Raw genomic sequence first — 27,672 nt, forward strand, 5'->3', positions numbered from 1 at the left:
GGGATCCAGGCAGCTTCACCACAGTGGGGCTTAGCAGCGGGTGTGAAGATGGACAAACCTGGGATTTTATCTAAGAGGACATGTCTACTTTATTGTAAATTGCCTCCAATAACAGTGATGACAGTAACAATAACATTAGAGAGCTGACTATGTGCCAGCTATTTTTCTAAGTACTTTACATATATTAACAATTAATCCTCACGACAGTCCTTTGAGATAGGTACTATTACTATTCCCACTTTGAAACACAAGAGTCTGTTTTGGCCAAGGAGGTACAGACAGAGAGTGGCAGGCCTGGGTTTGCCATAAAATGGCAGTCCCAGGGCTGATTCAGCCTGGGTGTGTTTAAGATTTTAAGTACTACGAGGATGCTGCTGACGAATACCGAGACCTGGAGGGTACGCTGCTGCCGCTCTGGAAGTTCCAAAACGACAAAGCCAAGCGCCTGGCTGTCACCGCCCTCTGCTGGTGAGTATGGACATTGCAGCAAACCCAGAGGCCCTGAGCGCCTGAGCTGGGGCATTTCTACTGCGCTTAACCACTCTGAAGATGACGCGTAGCATTATAGAAAAAAAGGGACTGGGATTCTTATGGGATTGTGCGATCAGCCCATGTCTCTAAAGTCAATAGTAGATGTCTTTAGTGTAGTTAGGCACCAGTGTTCGTGGGAAGGCTCATGTCTATTGGGAAAACCACGTTCATTTCCTGGGCCAACGGATTCATATTTCTTTTGCAGGAATCCAAAGTACAATGATCTGTTTGCAGTGGGACATGGTTCCTGTAAGTAATCTGGCTATTTGTTCATTTGCTCACTCAATCAGCAAACACTTAAGGACCTTAAGCACCAGTGCAGAGAGCTCTTTGTGAGGTGTGAAAGACATAAGAGGACTGAGATCTAGTCACTGTCTTCAGAGGCTCCCAGTCTGATGGGGGAATACAGACAACCATACCAGCAGTTAGCACTGAGTGAAGGACTATGCCAAAGTGAGCCCTAAAGGTTTTATTGTAGTGAAGGAAGAGGGGAGAGCACTTCTGGCCGAGGAACCAGCATATGCAAAGGTCTGGAGGCACAAGAGATATGGGAGGAAATAAAGCTGCTGAGGGAGCCAGGGTTGGCCCCCGAATGGCTTGGTAAACAACTCCAAGAAGCTTGGAGATTCTCCTGAGGAGAGTTTTATGACATTCTCCTGAGGAGAAATCACTGAAGGAATTTAAGAAGGGCAGGGACAGAACCAGGGCAGGGGGAAATGGCAGGCATGAGACTGGGGGCTGGGAAACCACTTGGGAGACTGGTGAGGATCCCCAGGAAGAGATGGTAGGACCTGGACCATGACTGTGGCATAGGAATGGAGAAATAGGTTTGGGAAGCTTGAGAAAGTGGACTGGACCAGACCTGGGGAAAGACTAGAGGTGAGGCTGGGAGAGGGAACGTTCCTGATCTGGATCTGGAGCAGGCAGGGGTGGGGGAAGGTAGGTGCTTGATGTTCATCATTTGGCCTGTGGGCCCTGGAAGACCACTATTGTCCAGGCTGTTCCTGCCCCCGCCAGTCCGCCCTCATCCCTGAGGCAGGAGGCAGCACCATGGTAACTGTGTGGTAGTTTTGCTTTCCTTTCATATTCTGTGTTCCCTGAAGAAGCCCCTACCTCCGTGCTGGGCTGGACATTCCCCCTTCCTAACGGGAGAGGGCCCCACACTTCATGTTAGCAGAAGCTCCCCCCCCCCCCCCCCCGCTAACGGCCTGTTCTCTGGCTGGGAGAATCAGCATCTATGAACAGAAAAAACCCTTCCATTCTCCAAGCTTCTGCTGGCTGGCAGACGTGCAGGCTCCTGGTCTCTGCCCCTCAGACCGCCTGTGCACCCGGCCCATTCTTTCCCTCAGGCTGGGGGGTAGGAGGGAGGGCAAGGAGGGGTTGGTGTTTATTATTCCTCTCAGGGAGGAGACCTTGGAGCTGCTCCCAGTCTCGTGGTCTGTGCTGCCTTTGAGGATGCCCTAAATGCCCACTTTGTGTCCCTACTCCTGAGGGTGGGCTGCTGCCAGGCTGGAAGCACCCTCCCCTTCTGGCAGGGAGCTAGCACATTCCTCCCCTTCTGCTGCAGCTACTGGGCCTGGAACAGGGCCTGGGGGCTGGGCTGGCCCTCCCAGGAGTGGGTGTGGACCCCCCTATGAGGCTGCTGTTGGCTCAGGCTCTCTGCCCAGGACTGAAGCTGGGCTGAGGCAGGCTCCCTAGCAGGTGGGAGGGGACACTGGCTCAGGTCTAGCCCCATCCTCCTCCCATGCAGGGCCAGAAGCAGGGTCAGCTGGTTGGGTTCAGGCAGAGGCTGTCCCCAGCGGCCGCTTTAGCCAGGAGCAGTGGAGAAAAGTAACCCAGCCCTCAGGCATGGAGGACTCCAAGCCTGGCTGGCCCAGGAGCCTCCTTCAGGCAAGCACTCACCCAGGGAGGTTCTCTTTGTCCCTTGCTGGCCGCATTTACACGCCTGGGCAGCATCAGTCCATTGTAGAACTTCTGGCCGAAGGGCTACCGCCCGGTGGTGAGACCTGGGGCCAGAAGCTGCTCTGAGCCTTGGCTTCCTTATTGGTAGCCTGAAGAGGCTGACACCTGCTGGATCTTCACCCCAGGACATTGCTAGACTCACCAAAAAGAAAAGCAAACGTGCCCTGTGAACTCTAGGAACCACCCACATATAAAGGACCAGCCTGGGGGCACCTGGGTGGCTCAGTGGTTTAAAGCCTCTGCCTTCGGCTCAGGTCATGAACCCAGGGTCCTGGGATGGAGCCCCACATCCGGCTCTGCTAGGCAGGGAGCCTGCTTTCCTTCCCCTCTCTCTGTCTCCCTCTCTGCCTACTTGTGATCTCTGTCAATAAATAATTAAAATCTAAAAAAAAAAAAATAAATAAAGGACAGCCTGTCATTCTGTCCCCTAGCTTTCCTGCAGGACTCTCAGGGGACCCAAGCGGAGAGAGGGGGCTATGGGATGGAGGAGAACCAGACAAGGCCCCTACCTCCTCTAGAGCACAGGCCCAGGAGTAGCAGGGGTACTATGGGCTGGGGCCTCCGCAGGCACAGGGTTACTGACCAGCTTGCCCATGGGCGTGACCAAGGTGGGACAATGGCAAGAGTGAATACTGGGACTTCTGGGAATCTGTCAGTGAGGCTGGGCAATGGCTAGAGAAATATGATGTGGAGTAAGTTTTTTTCAGAGTTCTTTTGTTTGTAAGCTAAGAAAGTCCTGAGAATGTTTCAAAGGCTGATAAGGAAAGAGCCAAAAGAAAGTGAGCTGAAAATGGCCCAGGGCCCTCCATATCTCCGCAGAGGCCTGAACTGAGCCAGGCTGAGGTGGGACTCAGAAGGGCTCCTGCGTTCACTTCTGAGGTCACCTCTGGGAGTCCTGTGCTCTCCAGTGCCCAGATGCCCCCTTGGAAGAAAAAGGGCGAAGCTGAGGCAGGCGAAGGGCACCCTGGTCACTGATGAGGTCACTGAGAGGAGCGGCTGGCTCACCAGCGTCCAGCACACTGTCTGGGGAAACTTCCGATGCCAGCCTCCTAGCATCAGCCTTTGCCTCCTACAAACACTGGAGTGAGAATTTGGGTTGGATCCTGATGAGCTCAGCCCAGGACTCTTTTTGCCTGGCATTCCCAGACATTTATTCTATAATCCAGCTAAAAAGGACTTTGGCGGCGGTAGGCTCATATCTAAGAAGGACTGGGGCCAGTCTCCTATTTGAGCACAGAGCAGGCTGGCTGGAGCCAGGCCAGGCCAAGGGCAAGTAGGTAAGGAAAAGGGGGTCCAGGCACTTGCCCGCAATAGCACAGAAATATTTGCATCTGCCTTCCCTGCGTGGGTGCCAGGGAGGATGCAGGGATGGGGGCACCTCAAGCTGCATAGAAAGCAAAGACTGGGCTGCCCCTGAGTCCAGGCTCCGCATTCTCAGCAGAGTGGAGAAAGGCCGTGAGCAGGTGAAAGCAGATGGAGGAAAGCCGGAGGCCAAGGGAAAGAAGTCTAGGAAGGGACAGCCCACGGGGCAAAGCAGAGATACAATTATGTCAGCCTGTGGCACTGAAGGGGTCCTTTCCAGCCCATCAGCCACTTGATAGCAGGGAAATGGGAACTCCTCATGGTCTGTTGGGCGGGGATGGTGGAAGAGATCCTGGGCCCTCTGTGTGGTCCTGATCAGCTCACACAGAGATGAGGGGGAAGCCACTCAGTGGGCCACATCTAAGAAAGAAAGAGGAGTCAGCTGTCCCTCAGCCTGGCCTCCCTCTGGGGGCAGCCCTCAAGAGGAGCCAAAGTCAGGCCCTGAGTCCCCACACGGAACCCTTTCCCCCTCTGTCCCACCACATCCTGGTCTGTCTCTGAGCTTGCCGCGGCCAGAGACACACTCATAGGGATTTAAATCTTTCCTGATCATTTATTTGTCAGCTTCACTAATTAAGCAGTGTTAATTTCATTTATTGAAAATGGAAATTCATCTACCTCATTTCTCCCCGTTCATCCTCCACATGCAAAATCCATCACTCCTCAGCTGCAGGCTGTGTAAAATTTACAGGACTAATTATGTTGTCAGGTCTCTTTGTAAATACAGTCCATAAAGGCCACCATGCTTGCCGGGTTCTAGTGCAAGGGCATTCCCGTTGTTAGTTTAATTACTGGTTAGTTATTTAGGTTCTCAAATGTTTGCCTAATTTTCCCTAAATCAAATTAAATGTCCCGCTTGATGTATTCTGTCTCCAAGGCCTTGCTCTTATTTCCCACACTTCTTAAATATGACTTCTCATCGGAGGAAAGTGCTCAGAAAAGCCCAGTTACCTGAGAGGCTGAACCCAGCCTGGCACCACGGCCTCTGGGCCAGGCTGGAGGTTTGGAACCCTTTAGCACTGATGCCCTTTCCTGGTGACCCCTGGGATAGTCCCCTGCCTTTGGAGACTGTGAAAATCCTAATCCACGGGGCATTTCTGTTTCTGGAGTGCAAGGTGGCAGGGTGGGTGTGGGAAGTAGAGGGAGGGTTTCATGATTGTTATTAGAAGAGCTGGGGATCATGGCACCCAACCCCCCTCCCCCCGCCAGACTTCTAGAGACAGGGTTTCCAACTCATCCCAGGAAAAGCTATCATCTCTGGGGCTTCTCCCTCTCGTTCCTTGAAGTAGAGCTTGGGTCAAACTTCCCAGAATGCCTACGACATATTTTTCTCATTGCTACTGTAACAAATTTCTACAAACATAATGGCTTAAAACAACACCCATCTCTATTATTTCACAGTTCTGGGGTCAGAAGTCTAAAGTGGATTTTGCTGAGCTGAAGTCAGTTGTCAGCACGGCTTCATTCCTTTTGGAGGCTCATGGGCAACATCCATGTCCTTACCTTCTCCAGCTTCTAGAAGCTGCCCACATTCAATGGCTTGTGGCCCCCTTCCAGCCAGCAATTGCATTATTCTGACATCTGCTTCTATTCTCCACCTCCTTCTCTGACTCTCCTGCCTCCCTCTTTCCCTTATAAGAACCTCTGTGATTACATTAAGTCCACTCACATAATGCAAGATAATCTCAAGGTCTTTAACTTAATTAGAGCTGCGAAATCCCTTTTGCCTGCTCAGTAACATAGTTATGGGTTTGAGGGATTAGGACATGAACATCGAAGGTGGTGTTATTCTGCCTATGCAGCTCCCCTCCAAATGCCCCTTGCATGACTTAATAAGGGAATCGTTAAACGGCGGCTGCCTTGGAGTCCACCTTGGGCTGGCCTCATTTGGAAAGCCACAGTAGGAGAGGGGAGGCCTGCTGTCTGAGGCTGGCTCGGTAGCCTGTCTCTGCAGCTTGGCATCTACTTCCCTCTGACCTGGCTTTAGCCCAGCACCCCAACATGCCCTTTGTCTCCCTTTCCTTCCCTGAATCCCGAGCAAGAGCCCACCCTTCTCCTGACAGCCAGAACTCTCCAGAGCAGCCCCCTGTGATCTAGAGTCATTACTTCAGGGCAGGGGTAGAGCTCTGGGACTGAGCAAGCCCCCCCCTTATCCCCCCAGTGGATGCAGTTCAAGAAGACATCCATCCTTGCTCTTCATTGGGCATGACTGCCAGGGGCTACCGCAGAGCCGAGGGAGGGAGAGTTTGGTCGGGGTGGAATTGAGCCCCTCCACCTCTGAGAGTACGGCTTTCTGACAACTGCCAGATCAGACTCTATACAGAGTTTGACTCTCTTTCCCTGATTGTTGTGGATCATAGAGGGTCAGAGTCAGGGAGGTTTTAGAGATTATCCAGCAGAACAGGGGAAGAAAGAGGGAACCCTCCCAACGAAGAGAGTAAACCTGCTGGGCTAAGTCATGCTCACTCCATCCTTTGTGGAGCCTTTGGGGCAGGCTGAGGAAAAGGCCCGTGCATGACTACCTGTAATAATGACATACAGGTAGAGACGAGCAGAGGGGGCCCACACGAGGAGAGGCTGAATGATCTGGAAGGCTTCCTGGAGAAGGGCAAGGGCATAAAGTGGAGCTAAGGCCAGGTGTGCAGCCCTCTCCCTCTGTCTCAGAGTCACAGACTGGGTGGTTTCTCTCTTCCTCCTCCTCCTCCTTTTCTTCTCTCTTTCCTCCTCTGCTCCTTCTACCTGGCCACATTGACTTACTGAAATCCTGAAGCCTGGAGGAAACTGGAATTCCTCACTGGCCCCAGACTTCAGAGTCTCTGTCTCTTTATATAATGGAGTGTGGGGTTGGGGCTCCCATCTGTGTCATTGGACCCTCCAGTCCTACTTTGAGGAACCAGGGAGTCTGTGGTATTCAGGACAAAATACCCCAGGGCTCAGAGGCCAGGGCTCTGTAAGCCTTGAGCCTGATGGGATTCTAGTCTCCACTGGGAACTGAAACACTCTAGATGACCCCTTGATGCCAATGTTGTGTTGGGACTCCCGGTGGGTGGCATCGTACTGGGAATGTTGGAGAGCTGAGCAATGATGTACTATGCTGCTGGTGACCTTGTTGGTGATATCATACTGGATATGCTGGATCGCTGGGCAATGATGACTAGACAAGTCACTAGGACTGTGGGTTACCTGAGCGATGATATCATGTGGGGGGTCCCCGGTGACTTGAATAGTGATGTCATTTTAGGACTTCTGGAAGACAAGATGATGATCTCATGCTGGTACTGTTGGAGGTTTGGCCTATGATGTCACACTGGGTGTACTCAGAGAATGAAGTAGGTCTCACAGGTGCCACTGGAATCAGCCCTGTGATGAGAACATCATAGAATAAGATGGAGTGGAGAGGAAGCCCCAGTTAAATGAGAGTTTTCTGTGTTTTCCTGCTGTGGTTTGGCAGACAGAACCTTGGATCGGAATTCAGGAAACACATAGTCTAGCCATGATTAGAAACTGTGATCTTGGGGTGCCTGATTGGCTCAGTTGGTGGAACATGATACAAGACTCCTCATCTCAGGGCTGTGAGTTCAAGCCCCATGTTGGGTATAGAGCTTACTGAAAGAGAGAGAGAAAGAAAGGGAAAGGGAAAAAGAGGAAGGAAGAAAGAGAGAAAGTTAGGGAGAAAAGGAGGAAGGGAGAGAGAAAGGAAAGGAAAGGGATGGAATGGAATCATGATCTTTATGTTAGGAGGGCTCATTTGGTTGCAAGTAAGAGGCCACCAGGGGTGAACTAAGAAGCAGAGGCTCATTGTCGGGTTGCATGTGGCCTGGGAATTCAGGCAGGACCTAAGGACTTAGTGTGACTGATTGCTCTCTGTGTCCCTGTCTCTTGAAGTCCATGCTTCTCTCTACCAGAAGTCTCCCAAATAGTTTGTGACTGCCTTGTCCCTTACACATTCTCTAGTCCAGATTCTGGAGAGACTGGACTGGCTTTGCCAGTCGCCACCCACCCCTTAGGTCTGCTTTCCCCTTCCTTTCTCCACCTCCACATAAAGACCAGATCAGTGAGGTATAACTTCAGCTATAAACAAAATACTGCACGAGGCAAACACCATGTGATGGGTCTGAAGGAGCCGGGCACATGGTTTCCTCTCTTCTGGTCCCAGTTTACCCATCTATAAAAATCGGGAGCCAAAGCCCCAGCCTCCAATCTCAGTGGTCCTGTGAGCAGGTCAGAAATGTCCTTACTACGGAGTTATTAATCTAGCCTAGGGTTTCTTACCCTCTTTTCTAGTTTCACTGGTCATGAAGACTGTATGCATGCAGGGTTGGGGGGGGGTCACTGCTGTCCCTTGAGGGGACAGGTCCTGTGCCACAGCAGGACCAAGTGTGAGGGTCATACCCGCCTTGGCCCCTTGGTGAAATAAGAGGAGCATCTGAGTCCCCAGCCCAAGAGTCAGTCACCGCCTACTCACCCTTCCATTCGCTTGTTTGCTTGCCCACTCCCCTGCCCACCCAGCCTCTGCCAGACTCGCCCAGCATCGAGGACAGACTGCACATTAAGGGCGTCGGTAGATCCCAGTGTCCTGGCGGTTACCGCTCCCTACCCCATGAGGGTCTGTCTCTCTCCTAGCACCCGGTGCTGCTGGGGGCCCGCCCACATCTCCAGTGGAGTGTCTCTGTCCCTGCCAGGGTCCAGCCCGATGGGAGGCCCAGTCAGGACTTGTGGGATGAACAAAAAGAGCTACAAATGACTCTCATTCTGCCCAGTTCGAGCCCTTTGCGATCTGCGGGGGACAGAGACCTTCCTTCAGCAGCTGCAGATTTCTCCCTTATAGGCTCAGCCCTCGGGGCCCACCCAGGATGAGCCCTACAGGCTGAGGGATGGCCAGCTCCCCACACCATCTGAAGGCCTGTTTCTACTGGCTTTGAGGTGGCGTCAGACATAGGGTGACCCACCTGGCTTTGGAAGCCCCCAGCTCCTCCTCTTCGTGAGAGACTTGCTTTCTCCAGAGCAGAAACACTTTCCTTCCTCAACCACTGTGTGCCCTTCCCAGGGCTCCAGTTGGATCCTGCACCTTCCACTTGGGAAAGCAACTCCCTCCTGGCACATGAAACCTCCTTTGCGAGGTTTCCCATAGAGAACTGCTCTGGTGGGCATGCCAGCTTGTCTCAGTTTCCAACTCGACCCACCGAAGGCCAGTCTAGCTCCTGGCTGCTTCCTGCTCTCTAGTCCTGGCTCCCAGTAAACACTGTTTGCAGAGTGCCTGGGGTGGGACTATCTGGTAACTGGGTCCGAATGCATCCCCAGAGCCCAGGGAACACAGCCCAGGTACCTACTCCCTCGAGTAAGGGGCAGCATTAGAGATAAGACAGAGGGGTGCTGGGGGTGGGGGGCACAGTCAGTTGCACGTGGGGCTCTTGGTCTCCACTTAGGTCGTGATCTTAGGGTCATGAGATCAAGCCCCCACACTGGGCTCCGTGCTGAGCACACAGTCTGCTTGGGATTCTCTCTCCTTTTCCCCTGTCCTTCTCACTTATGCTCACTCTGTCTCAAAATAAGTAATAATCTTAGAGAGAGAGAAGAAAACAAAAAGGAATAAGACAGAAAGAATGACTCGCCAAATCAGTCAGTGTGGGGTGGCCTCCCTGTTTTTCCCATTCATGGGCTCAAGACCTCAGGACAAGCCACTTTGTCTGGAGGGCCTAAGGCCTGCAGTAGCCAGGGGTAAAAGAGGTCCCCTGGTGGGGGAGGAGAAGGGGAGAGAGCTATCCTCTCAGGTGGAAGTTTCCCTTAGCAGAGGGTCCCCAAGATGGGGAGGTGCTCTAGACTTCCTCCTCTTCTGAGTGCATGAAGGGTCCTGGACTAGTGGTAGCAGGAGGGCTGGACTTAAGGGCCGGGTCAGTTTTCTGTTCGGTGACTGCCGTATCAGGATGGGGGCGCCACGTGAGCAGAGGATGCAAGAGAGAGGGAGGCTGTCCTCTGACATGGGGTGGGCAGGGAGCAGGGCCTCTGCTGAGTGGTCCTCGCTATTGATCACCAAAAGCTGTGCTGAGGCCAGAAGGGTGATACAGCGGCCTGTGGAAGCCTGGCTGGCCTGCCTGGGACTTCTCAATTCTGGGAGCAGGCCCAGGCTAGCGTGCAGGCTGCAGCTGGGGACCATGGAGGCCATGGAAGGGTGTGGGAAGGTGCACATAGCTGGCTAGTTTGACAACCCACAGGGAATTCCATGTTAGTCCAAACCGAGCTCCTGTCCTGGGCTGGGCTGGGGAACACACGGGCATCATCCAGGCATCGAAGGACAGCCATCTGCCCCTGCGTGGGGCTTCCGAGCCCTCTCTGACGTCACTGCTTCTTCCCAAGCTCACGCACATTCTTCACCTAGCACAACTTTGAGCCTGCCTCCCTCCTTCCTGTACCCCAGGGACAATGGAGAGAATGATTGTTCATCCCTCCAATAAGCCTGGTGACCTTATTCTCCTGGGAACCCTAAGAAGGAGGCTGCCCAGTCTCCTGCTTCTATTTCTGAGACAGAGAAGCTGAAAGCCAGAGGGGAATCTGCCCTCTCTGGAGAGCCCAGTGGCAGGTCCCCTGGGTAGGTGGGGAGGGGCACAGGCTGCGGAATCCTTCCACCACAGCCACAGCCTGGCATCTTCCCCATTTTCCCGGGACAGATGACTTCATGAAGCAGAGCCGGGGCATGCTCCTGCTGTACAGCCTGAAGAACCCCAGCTTTCCCGAGTACATCTTCAGCAGTGAGAGTGGCATCATGTGTCTAGACATGCACGTGAACCACCCTTACCTGGTGGTGGTGGGCCACTACGATGGGAACGTGGCTATTTACAACCTCAAGAAGCCCCAGTCCCAGCCGTCCTTCCGCAGCTCAGCCAAGTCCGGCAAGCACACGGACCCGGTGTGGCAGGTCAGCCCTGAAGCAGGGTGGGAGACCCCAGGCGGGAACCCCTGGAGGAGGGACCTTGGGGTGGACCGGCCACAGGCAGGGGGATGGGGATGCCAGGTACCAGCTTAGAAGTCAAGGAGCTGGGTGTACGAAGGGGCAGAGAGGGGCGGGAGGGGGCAGTCGGGAGGTGAGGGGTCTGCCGCTGTGGACCTGCTATCAGGAGGGCCCGTCTCTCTGCTAAGGCTCTATGAGGTACAGCAGCAGGAACTCGTAGCCCATGGCTGGAAGACTTGAAGGCCTGACCCAGAAGGCCTCTGCTGAGTCTGTCAATGGCACCAGTTCCTGTGTGTGGGCTTCCTCGACTCCCCACTGGGGCTCTCCTCTGCCATCTGGGCTACATTTGGGGCAACTCCCAGACAGAGGTTGGTGCTGCCAGTTTGTCTGCCCTCTGGCCTGGTGGGTGAGGTCTGTCCTCGAGGCCTCTCTGTAGCATCCTTCTTCTCCAGACAGGCATAGGATGGGACCATTAGCCTGACACTGGAGCTAGAATTCACCCTGTGTCTCCCATCTTATTGCACTGGGAGTGGATTTCACGTTTCATCTTCAGAAAGTCTCCTAGCTCTTGCCTTGCAGAACTTTCCTTACTGTATTTCGAATCCCCTCTCCTTCTGAGGCTACAAACCCTTACCCACTGGCAGGTCTGGGTAAATCTAAGAAGGAATTTCTGCCTTAAGTTTCTCACGGTCTCTGGAGTCATCAGATAATGCCAGGACTCTGTCTTCCCATCTTTTCTCGGCCCTCTGCCCTGAGAGTCTCCAGGCAGGCTCTGCACCCCTGCCTTCCTGGCCCTGAGCTCCCTGTCATGTGGACACCTGCCCTAGGCATGGGCTCTCAGCTCTCAGGCAGTTCAGCTCCCTGAGCAGACTCTCCAGGCACAGAGGACACGGTGCCCTCTCTGCTTATCCTTTACCCAGAGCCAGGATACAGAGAGGGAGGCACTCCCTCCCATGAGACATCTCCCCACTGCTCTCCACCAAAGCAGGGACCAAAGCTCACAGTCTCAGGTGTTCTCTCCCCTGAAAAATCCCACCTTCCCATTCATCACCTCCAGGCACACAAAGGTCTCAAGACCTGAGGAGGATGTCTGCAGAGACTTTTAAAGAACCAAGAGAGGAGGGGCGCCTGGGTGGCTCATGGGTTAAGCCGCTGCCTTCGGCTCAGGTCATGATCTCAGGGTCCTGGGATCGAGTCCCGCATCGGGCTCTCTGCTCAGCAAGAAGCCTGCTTCCCTCTCTCTCTCTGCCTGCCTCTCTGTCTACTTGCTACTTGTGATCTCTCTCTGTCAAATAAATAAATAAAATCTTTAAAAAAAAGAACCAAGAGAGGAGAAATACCTGCTTTGATAAGACTAACCAGTAGTAGGCCTGCCCCTGTTCTCCTAGCTCAGAAGGCTAAGAACATCTCTGATTGGCCTGACCACCCTCCTCAAGCCCAGGAGAGGGCAAGGGCCAAGGCCAACCATCCTGCCACCACTCTCTGTGTTCTCGGAATCAAATAGCAGGTTGGGAAAGAAATGAGACATGCAGAAGGCACGCTATTGCTTTCATTGGGTGGCGCCAGAGAGACTGGAACCCACCTGGACAGAGATGGCCTTCTGCTGTCCCACCAATCTTTTGAGGAAACAGGGCTAGTGCCTTTGCCTTTGGAAAACCAAAGACTCAAGAGTTCTTGGGGGGGCTCCTGGATTGTGACATGGAGGGGCTGCCTGGAGCTCCATCACTCACTCACCGACTTCCTGTTCCCTTTTTGCCTCCAGTTTCCTCCCCCTTTCCTCATTCTTTTGTCCATTCAGTGACTCCTCTGTGTGCTCCTCCGGGAGCTGAGGGTGCTTAAGGGCTTGGTCCCTGGGGTTCCTAGCGGGGAGATGAGCACCACCCCAGCTGAGCAGGACAGGGCAATATGCTAACTGCGAAGAGAGGGCTCCTCTGGGCACTGAGGAGGGACAGGAAGGACATGGAGATTGTCCAAGGCAGGGAGCAGGGGAGGGGGGCCCAGCTCTCCCCAGAGGAAGCACTGAATTGTAAGGGATGAGAAAGCACTCGTTAATGACAACTAAATGTAATATGAGATCCTAAAACACAACAAAAAAGGATATTAGGAGGAAACCAAGAAAATCAAATGAAGTCTAGATTTTAGTTGAAAAGAAAAAAGACATTATGAGTTAGATAAGGAAGGGTACAAAGGGGTGTCAGGCGGGGTGGCCATGGGGAACAGCATCTGGTGCGCAGCAGGAGAGACCGGGAGAATGGCGCAGAGCCGAGGGAAGCAGCAGCACCCCATGAGCGAGCCTCTCCAGCAAGGAGGAAGCCTGCCCTGTGTAAGTCAGGGGTTTCTAGTAAAGTGCTAGTACAGAAACCCAATACCTCAGAGGTGGGAATGGGGCTGCTCTGGTGAATCAGGGTCCTGCTTGCTTGAGGGTTCCCTGTTGAGAGGGAAGTTGAGACACTCCCTCTGTCCTCAAAGGTACTTTCATAAGCTTCCTAAGAGCTCCCTCCAGCGTGGTTTGAAAATGGCTGCCGGACCATCAGAGAGTTTGGCGCAGAGAAGTAACACAGTCACGTGTGTGTCTTAAGCGATGTCCTCTCACGGCAGCAGGAGAAACTTTGAAGCCTGAGCTACAGCAGGGACAGTGGAGATAGAAATAAGAAGGTATGGTGAGCGCTCTGAGGCAGTAAAATCAATAGAAGGAAACTAGAAGGATATGAGAAAGGGGAAGAATTGGTGCTGCTCCTTGGGACTCCACCCAGGAGAGGCCCCAGGGAAGTGGGAATGACAAGGAGCAGCAGGTTTGGCCAGAAATTAATACAAGAAGCCAGAGGAACACCTACAATTAAAAGAAGCCAGAGGAGGTGTCCTGCAGGCAGTGGCCTGTGTAAGCCTGGAGCTTAGAGGAAAGCTAGGCTGGTAAACCTACTCAGAGACATCAGAGTCTAGGTCCTTCTTAAAGGGACTGTGTCTTGGGGGAGCCCGGAGAGGTTATGTTGGATCTTAAATGCCAGGCCGAGGCAGAAGGACTTTGTTCTGTTGGCAGCTGGGAGCCATGGAAGGTTTTGGAGCCAGGGAGAGAACTGTCTAATCAAAGGGGACTAGGTTCCTAGCCCATGGCCCAGGCTACTGCTGAGGGGGCCCATAGGGGTAGCCCAGCCCTGTTCAAGCCCCACCGTGAAGCCTCAACCAGCAACACTCTGTGGGGGTGTGTGTATGTTCGGTACTATACTGGGGAAGGGAGCAGGCAAGGATAGATGAGCAGAGACTGGGGGCAAGCAGGTCTGCCCCAATCAGATAAGGCAGAAGAGAAGGAATCAATCAAGCAGGCTTCATCTGCTCCTTACCGCCTACTTCCTGGGCATTCATTCATTCATTCTCTGAAACCCACTTACCACCTCCCCACCCCCCTTTATTCCTATCCTCCCACCTCTACCCCTGGAGCTCTTGTGTGACTTGTACACACACACACACCACACACACCACACACTCGCTCACTTGCAAAAACACGCAGCAACCCCTATTGGGCATCAGGCTGCTGGGGTGTGAACTACAATTTCCATGCCTGCCCTCGGCTGCTCATTAAACACTTCCCTTTGTAGCTCCCTAGCGCCTCTTACAGCCTGGCCTTTGACACCCCCATCTCCTCCCCTCTTTAAACTTTTTTTTTTTAAAAGATTTTATTTATTTATTTGAGAGAGAGACAGTGAGAGAGAGCATGAGCGAGGAGAAGGTCAGAGAGAGAAGCAGGCTCCCCGTGGAGCTGGAAGCCCGATGCGGGACTCGATTCCGGGACTCCAGGATCATGACCTGAGCCGAAGGCAGTCGTCCAACCAACTGAGCCACCCAGGCACCCCGTCCTCCCCTCTTTAAAGAGACTATCTTTACATAGAAGGAGAAGTGGTCCCAGTGTAAGAGCTGGCTCTGACTTATACCTCAGAGGCTCTGTGGTATTCTGGTCCCCCAGTGAAAAAAAGAGCCAGCTGCCTAGACAGGCCCAGGCAGGACTGGGCCCGCCCTTCTGTAGCTCTGATCAGCCAGGCTCGGGGGGGTTGGCTGGGGACAGGCCATCTCCTCTCCCCCAGCCACACCCCTCAACAGCCATGGTGGCAGCTGTGGTCACATGCAGCGGCAGTGGGTTCTGTCCTCCCTCACCGGGCCCCTACTTGTGACAGGGGGAAGGGACAGCGTCCCGGCATGGGAGGTCAGGAAGGAGCTGAAGAGTGGAAAGCTCTGGGCACCCAGCCCCACCCCAGCTCTCTGGGACAGGACTTGGCCAGGCCTCCACATCTGGCAACAGAAACTTGAGCCTCAAGCATGTCATCTTCAGAAGACAACAGCTCTGTCTCCAAAACACTTTCCCATATGTTTGCTTCCAGCCCGGAGAAAATGGGTGGGGCACAATTATTAACCCGAAGCAGCAGATGGAGAAAGGCAGCTCAAAGCTGAGATTTGGGAGCAAGCTTCTGGGAGCAGGAGCTGGTGGTGAAGTGAAGGCGGAAGCCAGAGAGAATGCCTAGAGAAAGGCCAACCTGGAAGAAGAGGGCACCCCCGAAGCAAACAGGGGAAAGCCCCTGCAGAACCTCAGCCCTCCCACGTCCTGGGGTGAGGGGAATAAGGAGGATATTCGCTGACATTTACTGTACCTCTTTACCAGTTGCAGTGTTCTCACATCAGGGCCTCCTGTTCAGTGTCTCTCCTTTAACACTTACAACACACCTGTGCTACTACAGTTCCTGTTTTACAAGTGAGGAAACTGGTTGATGGACCCTGTTCTTTCCAGGCCTGTCCATGAGGAGGATGAGCCCAGAGACGCCCCCTTCCCTCTGCAACTGGCTCCTGGAACCCAACCCAGGGAGGAATTTGGCACCTCCACTGCCAAACCCGTGGATTAGGGCGGTGCCCCGAGTTGGCACAGTTGCCCCAGGATGGTCAGGGAGAGGGGTGAGAGGAGAGATGGGTGGAAGGAGATAGGGAGGGCCAACTGTGGGACTCTGGGAAATGGGCTCCCAGAACCTGCTTCTGAAGCTCCCACGGATTCTCGAGGGAGCCCTGCTCAGCTCCCAGCCCTAAGTCAAAGTCCTGGTAGGGTCCCGCAGCTCACAGGTTGGGACGTTTCAGGTCAAGTGGCAGAAGGATGACATGGACAACAACCTCAACTTCTTCTCTGTGTCATCTGACGGCAGGATTGTGTCTTGGACCCTCTTGAAGGTACCTGTTTCCCAGAAAGGGTCAGAAAGGGTGGAGAAGGGGAGTGGGGGGATCAAAATGGCAAAGGTTGCCTTCTGCCTGGTGGCCGCAGCCCCACCCACGGACCCTCCCCTATCCCTTCTGACGGCAGAGTGAGCTGGTTCACACAGATGTCATCAAGCTGAAGGCGGAGGGCAACACCACAGATGGCCTCAACGGGTTGCAGATACACACAGTGGGTAGGAACCCCAGCCCATTCACATCCAGGCCTGACCACTCAGGCCCCACAAGGGTCAGAGATGGTGGCCCTCCCTTAGAGCAACCATTCCCTCCCCCACTGGAGCCTGGCTCTGCCCTCCCTTTCCCAGGGCTTGGCCATTCACAGACCCTCTGGATTTGTGCGGATCCCATCCCTGTTTGCAGACCCTTGTTTCTGTTTATGCAGATCCGGTGCTGTGATACAGATCCATTCCTGTTTATGCAGATCAGGCCCCTATTTACCCAGATCCTGTCCCTGTTTACTCAATTCCTACCCTGTTTATGCAGAGTATATCCCTGTTTGCACAGACCATGTCCCTGTTTGCAGACCCTATCCCTGTTTACCCTGACCCTGACCCTGTTTAAATCAATCCCTGCCTTGTTTACCCAGGCCCCATTCCTGTCTGCAGAAGCCTTGGCCGTTTGTAGAGTCCCAACTGCCTGGGACAGGCAGCAGGCCTGACAGCCCGTTTCTGTTTGGCTGCCTGGCCCCAGCCCATGCAGGAGCTGGGGCTCAGGCTGTCACTGGGAGCCTCCCTCCCAGAACCTGGCTAAAGCCACTCTACCTCTTCTCCCAAGGCTGTGGCACCGCCTTTGACTTCCACAAAGAGATTGACTACATGTTCCTAGTGGGCACAGAGGAGGGAAAAATCTACAAGGTGAGGCAGTTCTGCCCCCTGAAAGCTTCTTCCAGAGCTGCTTAGACCCAAGAACCATGGGACTCGATCCTTCTCAACAGACCCTATTCTGATAGGGTTAGTCAATTCTAGAAAGCTTCTTGGGAGAAGTTAATGTAGTCTTGACTTGCTTGGGTGGCAGGAAGATGGGATGACTGCAGAAAAGGGGATGAAAATCTAGAGGTTGACTTTAGCCCCCTCTGGGCCTTCCCGCTCTTCCTAGGAGTAGAAGAAGAAGACAGGGGAGTTGGGGGTGGGGGGAGTTGGAACATTTCGAGAAGACTTCCTGGAGGAGATCTGAACTTGAGCGAGCTCTGAAGGCCAGGTAACAGAGAAATTTCTCTCTGAATCCTGGATGTGTTCCAGCCAGTAGGATGGAACTTCATGGCCAGTTTCTGCAAGGCCTCAGTGTTAGTAGGTGAACGTCCTTCTGAACCTCCATCCATCCAGAAAAGCTTGCTGCAAGCTTTTTGTGCTCAAAGACTCAGAATGTTAATTACAGGCAGCCTCCCAGGAGCCCCTGAGGCCCAGCAGGAGCTGGTCTGAATGCAAAAGAGGTCCCCAACCCCCTCTACACCCATCCCAATGGCAGCTGTGGGAGAGGCAGGAGGGGCATGTCACTAGTCAGTCACACTGTCTCTTGGAGGGAGAGGGAGGGGCATGCTGGGCAGGCAAGAAACCCAATGGGAAATCATGAGATTGGGACTTGCTCCTGGCTCTGTACCTACTCTAACCTGGGCAAGGTGAGATGTTTTTACTACTTCAAGGATTTGATCTGTGGGCTGTGAGTGGCCCCAGGGCTCTGCCCCTAGGCTTTGGCCTGGACACAGGCTAGGCCACACACTCCCCTCCCCCTGCCCACCCCCAGCCCCTGCCTGGACCTGCTCTGCCTGGACTCCTGCTTGAACTGGAATCCTCTGGGGAGACTACAGCACTATCTCTCCCCCTCCAGGAAAACACCCTAGCCCAGTAAGCCCCTCCTTTCTCTCTCTCTGGCCATGTTGAGGGCACAGAGAAGAACAGCCAGCAGCTTGGGCCCAGCTCAGCAGTGACAGTGATGTGGGGACAGGAGTCTTAGGTTCTGACTCTCGGGGCCCCCAGGGAAGTGGTAGCTGCTGACCTCTCTCTCATTCCTGATCCCCGATGCTCCCACCACCCTCACTGTTGCCCCAGTGCTCTAAGTCCTACTCCAGCAAGTTCCTCGACACCTATGATGCCCACAACATGGCAGTGGACGCTGTGTCCTGGAACCCATACCATGCCAAGGTCTTCATGTCCTGCAGCTCCGACTGGACTGTGAAGATCTGGGACCACACCATCAAGTGAGAGAGACATGCCTTCCTCACAGCCCACCGTGGGCTGTCTGGGGCCGTGGGGCTCTAGCACTGTGAGGCCTCTGCGTGATGAACTGCCCACTCCTCCACCCCTGCAGGACCCCGATGTTCATCTACGATCTAAATTCAGCTGTGGGTGATGTGGCCTGGGCGCCGTACTCTTCTACTGTGTTTGCAGCAGTCACCACTGATGGGAAGGTGAGTGTCCCCTTCTGAGCCTCTACTAGAGAAAAGATGACTATCTCAGAGTCCCCTCCTGGAGAGCTCGTGCAGTGCCCTAATCAGGTAGGGGAAGGTGAGACATAAGGACTCTGTATTCTCAGGGAGTAGCCCAGCCAGGGCCCTGTCAAAAGAGGAATCATTCATCCCATGAGGCCTTGCAGAGAGAATGGGGCTGTTCATCCTGAAGGACAGAACCCTCTGGGGGAGAAGATGCTGTGAGGAGCAGTTATCTTCTCTGATGGCCCTGGGGAGGGAGCTACAGGATGGCTGGGGCAAGCCTGATGTAAGGAAAAGTTTCTGAACCTGAGTTTATCCGGGATTGAAATAATGTCTAAAAGGTAGCAAGTTCCCCATCCCTGGGAATATGCAAGTAGGGTCTAAGGAAGGAAGATGGGAGGGGTCTGTGCAACACGGAGAATTGGTAAAAACTCAGAAACAAATGTTTTTTAATGAAATTCTTGGATGCAAATCCATTTTTCCTTATGGCCTTTGATATAACCGAAGAGGAAGCCCCTCAGTCACCTATTTGCAACCAGATATTTACTAAGGACCGACTATGGTGCCCAGTGCCAGGGCAGGGCCTGGTGCTTCCAGTCCCTGCAGTTCTAGAGCTCACATTCTGTGAAGGGAAAGGGACACAAAGCAACCACAAAATTAGCATTAAGTGCTAGGCAGAGATGAACAGAGGAATATGTGTGGACACAGTGTTCATAGCAGCATTATTCCTAATAGCCAAGAAGCTGAATGACCCAAATGTCCATCAACTGATGAATGGATAAACAAAATATGGTATAGCTAAAAGGATCACTATCAAGAATAACAGGGAATGAAGTATCAGGTACATGCTACAACATTGCTGAACTTGAAAACATGCTAGCATAAGAAGTCGGTCACAGAAGACCACACACTGTGTGATTCCATTTATATCAGTCTAGAATCGGGAAAACTACAGAGACACAGAGTAGATTTGTGGTCGCTTAGAGCTGGGGGTGTGGGAGAACCCAGGAAGTGACTGTTAATGGTACGAGGGTTCTTTTGGGGTGATGAAAATGCTCTAAAACTGGTTGTGGTGATGGCTGCATAACTGTGAGTATACCAAAACCGAGAATTGTATACTTTAAGTGGGTAAATGTTTTTGTATGTGAATTATATCTCAATAAAGCTATTATTTTTTTAAGAGAGAAAAGGAGTGATGTAAAAAGAAAGGACAGGGCAGCTTCTTAGAGTGTTCAAGGAGAGCTTCTTTAAGAGGTGACATTCAAGCTGAGAGCTTCAAACGACAAGATCTAGCCAGGTGAAGATGGGGAGAGGCATTCCCGATAGGGGGAAGAGCTAGTGCAAATGCCCTGAGGTGAGAATGAGCTTGAAGGGGTTTCAGGGACCCACAGGCAAGTGTGGCTGGGTCTAGGAAGCAAAGGGGAGAATGCAGGAAGTAAGAATAGAGAGTGGAGAAATCTGGAGTAAGGAATCTGGATTTTATATATACTGCCAAGGGAAACTACTGGAGCATTTTAGATCATTTAAAGCTAAGTTCTCATGGCTGCATGGAGGCTGGATGGTAAAGGGGCAAGAGTGAAAGCAGAGAAACCAGTCAGGACACTGCCACAGTTGTCCAGGCAAGAGTTACTAATGGTTTGGACTCAGGGAATGGTAAAAATAAGATGAAACATTTGTCAGAGGGCCTTGCGTATATTATTAGCTGGTAGAAAGCCTGGCTCTACCACTCACTGGCAAGTTACCTTTAAGAGCCTCTATCTCCTCATTTATAACTAGGGATGATAATAGAACCTTCCTTACAGAATGTCTGTGATGATTACTGGGTGGTACAACTGCATAACATGCTTGCCCAGAGTCTAGTACATAGTAAGTGTTGAGTAAATGACAGATGCTATTATTGTTAATTCTGCATAGACTTAAATTTTCTCCCATTCTTCACTCATTCCCTCAACCACAGGAAAGACATGATCAGAGACACAAATCCCCTCTCCCACTGCCTCCAGCTCCAGCATGCTATGCTTCTGTTGTGTTTCCCCAGAAAGCCCAAGTGCTGGTTCTTCTGAGGTGTAGGACAGGGGCCCTGTTATCCTTGAGTGTGCTGACACCAATCTCTCCACAGACCCATGTGTTTGACTTGTCTATCAACAAGTATGAGGCCATCTGCAGCCAGCCCGTGGTGGCCAAAAAGAAGAACAAGATCACCCATGTGCAGTTCAATCCTATCCATCCCATCATCATTGTGGGTGATGACCGTGGGCACGTCATTTGCCTCAAGCTCTCACCCAACTTGCGCAAGATGCCGAAGGTACAGGCTTGGGTAGTTTGGGCTGCTGTGAGAAGTCAAGTCTCCAAGATGGTGGGGGTTGAGAGAAAGGGGAGGAGCCAGGGGGTGGTCCCCAGCTTTCTGGCTTGGAAAACCCAGGGTCAGGGTGGTGTCATTGCCCAAATATGGAGCACGGGAGATGCAGGTTTGTAGAGAGACAAAGAGATCAGTTACCTGTGGAGCTTCCAGGTGGAGGCATCCTGGTAAGGAGGCGTCTACGTGAGTCCAAAGCCTGGAGAAGCACATAGACATCATTGGCTTATTTGGTGTAGATCAGGTTACCCAAGAAGGGGACTTGGGGCTTAGTCACTGCTCCATTGGCTGGGCTTACACAGGGCCTCAGCCCCAGTGGCCCCTGAGCTGGGAGCTGTGGGTCCACACAGGGAAGAATGTGAAAAGGAAAAGGGGTAACTAGGTCAGCATCTAGGCAGCCTTATCAGCTCTGGTTCCTTTCTGGGATTTGTACTGATCTGGAGACCCTGCCCAGAGCCCAAGGCCCTGAAAACAGGCTATGGAGCCCAGAGCCAGGGCCTCAAAGTCTAGATCTCAGAGTCTGGATTCAGACCTAAGCATCCAAGCCTTCAAATCCAGAGCTGTCTTACCCATTTGAGTGCTAAGAGAAAATATGGAATTTGCTTTCTGCCACGTTCTGGGCCAGGATCAGAGCTGGGCCAGGGCTGGGCCAAGTTGCCCTGATGACTATACACCTCTTGGTTGCAGTATGAGGCACTTATTTGCCGTTTGAGGGAAGGGCAGGGCCCTGTCTCTTTCAACCACTGCTACCTGTTCCCCTATAACCTTATCAAAGCAGGGGTCACTGCCGCAGCCCTCTGGTACCTGCCTGGTCTCTTCCATACGGTGACCGGGAGAAGAGGTCTGGGAGTTTGGATGGGCCTGCAATTGTAGCCAGCTGGGGGAGGGGGTGGACTTGGCTATAAATAGTTGGAAGGCTGCTAAGGGCCTGCAGCTGTGGCCTAGAGGCTGTGGTGGGCTGGGGTGGGGTATGGGGGTGGGGAGGAATAGCGGGGGTCGGGCATGGTCTGAAGCTCTTTGCTGAGCCCAGCTAGTTGGTTTCAAGGAGGGGGAAGGAGACAGCACAATTTGTGGAACAGATAAAATCTGCTCTTAATTTAGTGAGGAGAGAGACCCAAGTTTGAGCCGGCAGAGGCCGACAGCCCAGTGGGAGAGGCAAGGATACACCCATCACACCTGGAGTGTGGCAGATCTGGGTGGGGCCTGCCCTGCCCACTCTGACACAGGGAGGCAAGGATGGGATGTCCCACAGTCCCAACTCCTCTCAGAGCAAAGGTCAGCCATAGCTAAGAGAGCTGGGCTCTGTGTATCGGGGACCTCTATCTCTGAAGACCTAAGGCTATGGGTACCTGGGGAGCAGAGGACCTGAGTGGGCAACAGTTGGGGGCCAGTGCTTTGGTGGATTGGGGTTTCCAGGCAATTGTCATCTGATCTTATCCGTAGCCAAGTGATTTGTGCCAAAGGAAGTCCTCAGGCATCCCTACTGCCCCTCCTCTTTGGGCTGCCATCTCCCTGCCCTTTCCAGGAGGGTCTAATCACAGAGGCCCAACTTCCTGACCCAGGAAGCTTCCTCTAATTGGTGTCAGAGCACAGCTTGTCAAAGGTCAAAGACTATCTTTCCCTCACTACAGTGTAGATGGGAAACTGCCTACAAAGGCAAGGGCCTTGCCCAAAGTCATAGAGGGAGTTAACGACAAAGCTGGAACTATAAGCCAGGTCCCACTAACTCCCAGGGGGTGGGGTGAGGCCAAAAAGAGAACAGTGACTTGATTTGGAAGGGAGAATAGTTAAAGGAAAAGGCATCTTTGTCCTCTGCCTAGAGAGTGTAGAGGTGATTTGGGTAGTGGCAAAGGCACTAGGCCACGAGGGGAGAGGGAGACAGATTTTGGAGCAGGTGCAGTGGTCACACCGGGAGGAAATCTGAGCTCTGCATGGTGTCAGCAGCGGGATGGGGCCAGGAAGGGGCCTGCTGGCCATGCACTCTCCTCTCCTCACAGCCCAGGCCAGACCCAGGCTGGGCCCTCAGCAGGCAAGGCTGGCGCAGGTGCCAGTGAGCAGTGGGCACAGGTGGCTGAGAGGGCGGGAGAGGGGGGTGGATCTGGAGCAGAGGGAAGGCAGGAAATGGTAGCTGCCGCAGCCTAGCCCATACCCCGCTGCCTCGACATAAGGGAGGATGGGACTGGTGCATGGAGCTCTTGGGACCTGTGAATGACACATACCCCAGTGTCCCAATACTTTTTCTCAGGGCATTAGAGTGCCCTGTAGGCTGGGATGAGGGCTCATAAATTTAGGATCTTCTGAGGGACAGTCCTAGCTTGAGACAACTGGAAACACATGGGATATTTCATCTGCCCTCCTGGGTCTCTTGACACCTCCTCCACCCTGGGTATGTCTGAAACAGCAGGCCTAGCCCCAAATGTCACCCACTCCCAACTGACCTTAAAGTTTTGGTACAAGGTGAGGGTACCTGTGGCTTGGTCCACACCTGTCTCCCTCTGCAAACACATACCTCTTAGCTCCTCGTTAGGACTCGCCAGGACCCCTCCTGTGGGACGGGTAGGCCCAACCTCAAAAGGTCTTACCTCTTCCCAGAGCTGTATCTCTCCTAGCCTGAAAGGCTAGTTCCTCTGAGGTTAGTGGGTAGACACCTTCTGCCACTCCTCCCAGCATCAAGACTGTTGATCTGAGATTCAGAGCTAGACTGGATGCTTCTCAGAGGCCCCAGCTGGGCTCAGGTCTCCTAACCTGAGTTGGGACAGGCAGGGATCCAGAATCCAACTGGCCAAGAGAGGGGCAGTACAAAGCTGGGGCAGGCTGGGCAGAGGAGGCAGAGCTGGGACCCAGAGAAAGGTGACCCATCCCTCACCATTCCTCCCACCCACCGTGTACTTCCACCCTCCACAGGAAAAGAAGGGACAGGAGGTACAGAAGGGTCCAGCTGTGGAGATCGCAAAATTGGAAAACTGCTGAACCTGGTGAGGGAAGTGAAAACCAAGACCTGAGGGCCTGGCCTCAGTCCCTGTCCCATTTTTCTGAACCTGTTACTTGTAACCCCTGACCCTGCACCCAAGCCCAGCCTTAGTACTCGGTATGTGACCCCACCCCTAACCAGGTCCCAGCATCTACCATCAGCACTCTACACTGGCCCTGATCCCAGCACCTCACCCCAGGACTTGGCCCTCAACCATTATCCTGTCCTACTTTGCACAAATAAACCTGCGTCTGGAAGCTCACCCTACACCTTTAATGTTGCTACCGCAGGGCCCTCAGGAAGAGGAGGAAATCTCAGGGTAGAGCCATAGTTCCATTTATTATCCAGCAAACAGTGGGAGGACCTGAGGAGGGGCCCAGCCTGGACGCCTCCCGTTATTGCCATGGATTCCAGTTTGCTTCCCCAACCTCAAAGGCCTGGAGGCAAATGGCCTAGGGAGAGGTGGTCCCAGTCCCTGGCCCTCGGTATGGAGCAGAGTCGAGATGGCCCTGGCCCTAGCACCAACTCAGGAATCCCCACCCAGGCCTGTCTACCAAGGGCCACCAGAGCTCCTCGTGGAGCCAGACTGGCTTGACTCTGGGCTGCTAGGTCCAGACAGGGGACTCTGGGTTCTGGACCCCAGGCTGGCTAGACCCTGGGATCCCGATTCCAGGCTCTGGATGGGGCAGACTTAGGCCCCAGACTCCAGGCGAGGTGAGGGGCCTTCAGGGCTGCAGCAGGTAGCTGCCTTCATGGCTGGGCTTCTGGGGCGGGGGTGCCTTCTCAGGACAGGGGCCGGGGCTGGAGTTGGGACTGGATTCGGAGAGAGAGTCGATGTCCGCAGAGCGGGAATGGCAGGCCCAGCAGAGAATGACCCAGAGCAGCAGCAGCAAGAAGCCTACGAGGCCGTTGCAGACGATGGCAATGAGGGCCCCCTGGGAGATGGCTGCCCCCATGACAGGCAGCACCCTCAGACCAGCACAGACCACGGGGCTGGCTCGATGGCAAGGCCCATGCCGAGGCAGAACTCCAGTACAGCTGGCCTTCCAAAGACGCTGTCCTGTCCACACTCAGTGAATCCTGGGCAGTGGATATCTGCAGTCCTGAGCCTGTCGCAGGTAGAGAGCAGAGGAAAGGGTGGTGAGGAAGGGGTAGGGTGAGGCCTAGGAAGAGAGGGGTCTAGAGGAGAGTCCTTTCCCACATCTCTGGCTTCCCCAGCAGAGGAATCTGGGTCCCAACAGTCTAAGTACCCCACAGAGGCAATGCCCCCATCCTCAGGCCTGGCTCTGGGCACCTGGACGGGGGTGCAGCCACAGTGGGGAAGCTGGAGTAGAGATCCTGTATCTCATTCTCCTGAGAATCGGTGGGCATGGCCTGGCCCTGCCCACCAAGCTTCCAGCTCTCAAAAGCACTGTATGAGTGGATGAGACCCAGGAAGCCCGAGGCCTTAGAGGATGGGGACTGTGACCAGCGCTGGTGTGGCCTGGGCACCTCCCCCTTCTCAGCACTCCAGCCAGCCCAGGAGACTCCAGAGGTGCCAGCTCAGACAGAGGGAACTTTGTGGAGGCCCTGGCACGCATGTGTGGGTCTGTGTATCCAAGGCTGTGTACCTAGGTGTGCTCTCTGTGAGACTGTCTCTCCAGGTCAGTTGTGTGTGTCTGTGTGTCTGGCTCTTAATCTTTCGGTTCCCTTGCCTAGATGTGTGCCTCTGCCTGGCATACCCACTATGTTTGGGCAGCTGGCTCTATGTGCCTCTTTCTATCTGTCTCTGCGCTCCCCATCTCTGAGTGTGAGTGTGTCTTTTCTCTCCCTATCTCTGTGTATCTCTGTATCGGTCTCTGTGTGTATGGTCTCTTGTGTCTCTCGGTCTCTCTTTTCTGCCCTGCTGTATGTCACTCTGTCCCCGTGGACGTGTCTCTCTCTTCTCCGTGGGGTCTGTCTCTGTAGTTCTGTGAGTCTCGTGTGTCTTTGTGTCTCTTTCTCCGGCTGTGCCTCTATGTCCCCAGGTGGGTCTGGGTCTCTTTACCTCTGTCTCTGGTTCTCGACCCCCGTGCCCATGGGGGGAGGGCCCCCTTACCTGAGTTGAGCCCGGTGCGCGCCCGCAGGGAGGGTCCGGGGCAGCGGGATGCTGGGCGCCGACTGAGACTCGGGAGCCTGCGGGCGCGGGGCGGGGGAGGGGGGGGGGGGGAGGAGGGGCAGGGGCGATGTCCCCTCCCCGGCCCTCCCCTCGGCCGCGCAGCCTGCCGGCCGCTCCCGCCGCCGCGCGACGGGGCGGCCTCTGCCGCGGGCGGTCTGCGGCGAGCCGGCACCTCCTCCCCCTGGGGCGGTGCCTCCTCCGCGGCCGCGGCTGCTCGCTAGCTCGTTCGGCGGAGTTCGGGCGGCGGCTGCGGCCGGGGCGCGGTGTTCGGCTAGGCTCGGCTGCGCTCGGCTACGTTCGACTACGTTCGGCTGGGCTCGGCTGGGCTCGGCAGGCAGCAAAAACAGCGGAGGACCTCGCTTCCTGGAGGCCGGCGGCGGCCCGCGGCCAGTGGGCGGGTGGAGCCATCTCTGCGCCGCTGCCGTCATTCAATTGGCTGGCTGCGCCAGCTCTCGGGCGATTGGTCGCGCGCTGGGGTGGGGACTGGATCGCCCCTGGTGCAGGCGTGGGGCGGGGGCGAGAATAAGAGCGGAGGGGCTAGGAGGTCTTGATCCTCTGGGGGAAAGGGGTGGGAACCAGGCCCATCTACTCGCAGGGATTTCTTGCACCTTCAACACCTGGAAGAGCTGCACTTCCAACATCTGAGAAAGGCCTCTGGACCCTCATGCGTGAGGAGACTGCCCGTCCATATCTGTCTCTGTCCCCCTCTTCCAAGGGGAAAGGCCTTGGGTCCACATCTAGGAGACTGAACGTCCTCATCTTGGAAGCCCCCTAGACTTCTGCACAGCTACTGCCAGTGTCCCCACTTTAGAGGGTCTGAAGAGGAAGCTCTACGTTCTGGCCGCAGGAGGTGTGAGCAGCTCTGCCAAACACAAGTACTTTGGGCATATTTATGAGTTCTTACTTGGTATTGGGCGGGTTCGTGCTTTGCTGCGCTGTAGGGGAGCCTAGGATAGAGAGTACCGGGGATTCCGAGAGATCGGTCCGCCATGGCTGGGACAGGACCAGGCACGACTCCTAGAAACTCCTGACTCTCTCCAACCTAGAATCTCCTAAGAAGAAGATCAGTTTGGGCAGAAGCTGTCAGGTAGGCCTTCCTACCTATCTAATAGGTCAGTGACTCCTAAGTGTTCTGAACGGGACCCTTTTCTCATTCTACTCATAGTCTCCATGGATGCGCACATCTCTGAAGCTATGTCATGAAGACCCTCAGTGCTTCCATCCAGCCTTACTTTATCTCTGGAATTCTAGCCATAGATCCAAATGTCTTCCAGAATCAGGGCGTGTGTTGATTCCGGTTCTGCCATTAACTAACTTTGTGGCCTTGGGCAAGTTACTCACCCTCTTTTAGCCTCAGCTTCTTCATCTGTAAAGTTGTTTAAGTAATAGCTACTGAAGGTAGCTATTATTAGTAATAGTAATTAGTAATAGCTATTCAAGGTAGCTACAACCTCTCAAGGTTGTAATTCACCAATTCATTTATACCTAACCCATTGTGTCTCAGCAAATGCCAACTGACACAACCCCAAGGACCATATGACTAAGGGGTCCTTCCCTCAGTGCCATGAAATTCACATGAAAGCCCAATAAATCCAATGTTATCTTGAAAACAAGAAAGGGAAGGGTAAGATAATCTGAAAGACTGAGTCATACTTACAGGTTGTCTACAATAAAAATTTTGGACTACTGAGTTTACCAGATGGATTAATTTTAGTTCCCCTGCCCTGTTACCCAGCAG

At 53.9% G+C, this 27,672-nt stretch overlaps 3 protein-coding genes across 3 annotated transcripts in view; 2 read left to right on the forward strand and 1 right to left on the reverse strand.

The window, feature by feature from the left end:
• Positions 1-24,054, forward strand: part of LOC125083962 (dynein axonemal intermediate chain 1-like) — a 59,622-nt gene extending 35,568 nt beyond the window's left edge. Inside the window, 11 exon segments of the mRNA XM_047701005.1 lie at positions 351-468; positions 737-780; positions 10,521-10,768; positions 15,914-16,003; positions 16,134-16,221; positions 16,820-16,899; positions 18,091-18,239; positions 18,350-18,449; positions 20,590-20,775; positions 23,731-23,782; positions 23,785-24,054. Coding sequence (XP_047556961.1) covers positions 351-468; positions 737-780; positions 10,521-10,768; positions 15,914-16,003; positions 16,134-16,221; positions 16,820-16,899; positions 18,091-18,239; positions 18,350-18,449; positions 20,590-20,775; positions 23,731-23,782; positions 23,785-23,828 — 1,199 coding nt within the window. The 3' untranslated portion in view covers positions 23,829-24,054.
• A 369-nt stretch (positions 24,055-24,423) lies between these two features.
• Positions 24,424-24,887, reverse strand: LOC125083963 (adropin). The gene has a single exon (XM_047701006.1). The coding sequence runs from the start codon at positions 24,751-24,753 to the stop codon at positions 24,523-24,525; it is 231 nt and encodes a 76-aa protein (XP_047556962.1). The 5' UTR covers positions 24,754-24,887; the 3' UTR covers positions 24,424-24,522.
• Positions 24,888-26,001: 1,114 nt separating this feature from the next.
• The window catches only part of LOC125082978 (dynein axonemal intermediate chain 1-like), a 40,883-nt gene continuing 39,212 nt past the window's right edge, over positions 26,002-27,672 (forward strand). Inside the window, exon 1 of the mRNA XM_047698888.1 lies at positions 26,002-26,324. Within this exon, the coding sequence (XP_047554844.1) occupies positions 26,002-26,324 (323 nt within the window). The remainder of the gene's footprint in view (positions 26,325-27,672) is intronic.

This window comes from Lutra lutra, chromosome 13, assembly GCF_902655055.1.
Source record: "Lutra lutra chromosome 13, mLutLut1.2, whole genome shotgun sequence".
NCBI classification, from domain to species: domain Eukaryota; kingdom Metazoa; phylum Chordata; class Mammalia; order Carnivora; family Mustelidae; genus Lutra; species Lutra lutra.